Genomic DNA, 2,845 nt, shown 5'->3' with positions numbered 1-2,845 from the left:
GATCAGGCTACCCGAAAGCGACGAACAGAGAAGAGCTAAAATTTGAGCTAGGGAGATAGCTCAGGGGCATAAGCACCTGCCTAGGTCCTGAGTTCAATTCCAAAAAAAAAAAAAAAAAAAAAAAAAAAAAAAAAGTTGAGATCTGGGAATGGAGTCCCAGTTCCTACCACAAAAGCCTCCGTGCGCGTTGGGGGAGGGATCCTTGGATGACAACCTCAGCAGTAACAAGACCATGAAATTGCAAGAGGGGCGTGGTTGCCTTAGCAGGCAAATGGCTGTGTATGTGTGTTGGGGTTCAACCAGGGCTTTCGCACTGAGCTACAACCTATCTAAAAATGACCATTAACTCGCCAGCAAGTTGGAAAGAGGCGCGTTAACTTTCCAGATACAAAGACCTACGCTTACAGAGACACTCAACGAGGCAGAAAGATTCTAAATTCAAGCCCTGCCTCCTAATCTAACGAGACCTTCTCCCCCTTCCTCCCCCCAAATTTTTTTTAATGTTTTTTAAAGGACTAGAAAGGTACCTCAGAAGTACCTATGCTAAGCCCCGGGGTTCTACTCCCAGTACCACAAGAAAGTAAAGATAAATAAAAAGGCACAGGTCACGACAAAAACACGAGCGTAGAAATGGCAGAGGCCGCACACAGAGCCATAAGGAGGAACCAGAACTTCTCCAGTCATCGCCACTGTGTTCCTAAGCTTAGAACTACTTCCCCTATTCCGAAACTTCTCTCTGGTGATAAACCAGACGAGCGACGCAGCCTAGACTAACCAGACTGTCGCTGTCCGTCGTCCAAAGCTCGCGAGAGTGTGGCCTCGCCCGCCCAGCATGCCCCGCGCCGCCGCCGCTGCCGCCGCCGCCGCCGCCGCGCCGCGGTTTGAGGGCGGGAGGCTGGGGGAGGGTAGCGGAGCCGGCGAGGCCGCCATGTTGGGTCTGAGGCAGCTGCTGTAGGTGCCGACGGAGCGAGCGGGCGTGCGGAGCGGCGACAGCGGCGTGGGATCTGCCTCTGCGAGCGGCCCGGAGCGGCGGCGGCGCCATGAGCGGGGGCACTCCTTACATCGGCAGCAAGATCAGCCTCATTTCTAAGGCGGAGATCCGCTACGAGGGCATCCTCTACACCATCGACACCGAGAACTCCACCGTAGCCCTCGCCAAAGGTAAGCCGTGGCGGGCCTCGCGGGCGGGTGACCGGGCCGAACACTCGCTGCGGGCTGCGCCGCGCTGTCTTCCCCTCTTTCCCTCGGGCGTCTCCCGGGAGAGCTCTTCTTCCCTCCCTTCCGGCCCCGGCGTCGCGGCCCGGGCCGCGGCCTCCCCGAGCTCCCTGGTTCCACCCCGAACGTCCGCGCCTTCAATCCGGGCACTACAGCCCGAGGGCGCGGCGGGCGGGCGGGGCGGCTCTGAAGTCTGAGAACGGCCGGAGAACCCCGAGATGCGTGTCTTCCAGCTCCGAAATTCGGTGATTCTGCCGTCTGACCGCCAAACAAAGCGGGAGTAGTCAAAGAATTTTTCTGCCTACCCTGAGTTTCGTGCTGACTTACTGACTTCATAGCCCCCATTTTTTCCAAGTTTTTAATTCCAGTTTCGTTTCGGAATTCCTCAAGTGAACTGTATGTGATGGATGAACTAAAACTTTGGGTTTTGTCTGCGGCTGTGAGATCTCGAATTGCCATTGGTACCGCGGAGTAGATCACATCTCCCTTGTTTCCGCTGTTATAGTTACCTGTTAAACCGGAATACTTCCCAAAGCCTGTTGTGCAACCATCTCTTTCGGGTGCATATTAAAAATGTTTATTTTCCCCCTCCACCCTGCCCCCCAACTCTGTTTTGGGAAACTTGGTAAGTAGGAAAATTCAAACTTGATCCAGGATTCTTGTTCACGGTTAAGATCTGAGGGGTCAGTGGACGCTGGCCGACCCCTGCAGAGTCTCTGGGAAAAATAGAATTGTGTTGAGTTAGATCCCGTCCCTAAGAATATTTACCTTCGCCGCGGTTTGTGGGGTTTGTTTCCGTTCACACGTGTTAGGCCTTTGCCAGGAAATAGGAAAGAAAATAAACTTAGCTCCTGATCTTACAGGAAATCGCACTGTTTGTAATACTTGGGAGGGGGAAACGATAACCCAGCTCTTTTTTTCCCAGCACATCTGGTAGAGTTAGGAACTGCGTAGCCTGGTAGGGACAAAAGCCCAAGGATAAGAAGAAATTTTTGTGAATTTTTTTTTTTCAGTCGTTGTCTGATAGGTTGTTTCATAGTAGCATAGAAGCTTAACGACGTGTTTTTAATGCTCTGGTAGGCCTTTTAATATCACGGATGTTGGGACAAGTTTTATGTCTAGAAAAGGAATTTAAAAGCTCTGTGAAGGCTCTGGGAGATAGCTCAGCAGCCTAAGCGCCTGCCTGGCAAGCACAAGGCCCTGAGTTAGATCCCGGTACAAAAAAAAGTATATATAGTGAGATGTGAGGAATGGAGGTGTGGCCTGGTGGTTGAGAAATTGGGTTGGTTCTCTAGTAGTGTAAAAAAGCAAAATAATGTGTGCACTGTAGTAGTGATAGTTGCACGAGTCTGTAAATTCACTAAAGATCATTGGCTCATACACTAAAAATTATGGAGTCCATTTAAAAAAGTATACAAGTGCTGTAATATCATACTTGAAAGGCTGAAGAAGGAAAATCATTTGAGCCAAGGAGTTCAAGACCCTAGCTCAGAAAATAATTTAAAACGTAGTATGAAAAAGTATGGTGTACCTGAAAACTTCCCTTTGCCTAGTGAAATATCTTATGACAGTACCTGTTAAAACATCTGAGTTATCTCTTGATCTTTTTTTAATTTCATATGTATTTCTC

General features: G+C 50.0%; 1 protein-coding gene across 3 annotated transcripts in view; it reads left to right on the top strand.

Annotated features, from left to right (window-relative positions):
* Positions 1 to 849: 849 nt before the first annotated feature.
* Positions 850 to 2,845, top strand: part of Lsm14a (LSM14A, mRNA processing body assembly factor) — an 82,439-nt gene continuing 80,443 nt past the window's right edge. For all 3 annotated transcript variants that reach the window (XM_004636726.2, XM_023721640.1, XM_004636727.2), the window contains exon 1: positions 850 to 1,161. In XM_004636726.2, the coding sequence (XP_004636783.1) occupies positions 1,041 to 1,161 (121 nt within the window). In that variant the 5' untranslated portion in view covers positions 850 to 1,040. The remainder of the gene's footprint in view (positions 1,162 to 2,845) is intronic.

Source organism: Octodon degus, unplaced genomic scaffold (assembly GCF_000260255.1).
Source record: "Octodon degus isolate 3935 unplaced genomic scaffold, OctDeg1.0 scaffold00083, whole genome shotgun sequence".
NCBI lineage: Eukaryota > Metazoa > Chordata > Mammalia > Rodentia > Octodontidae > Octodon > Octodon degus.
Note: the sequence above shows the minus strand (reverse complement) of the source record. Positions and strands in the feature narration are given on the sequence as shown.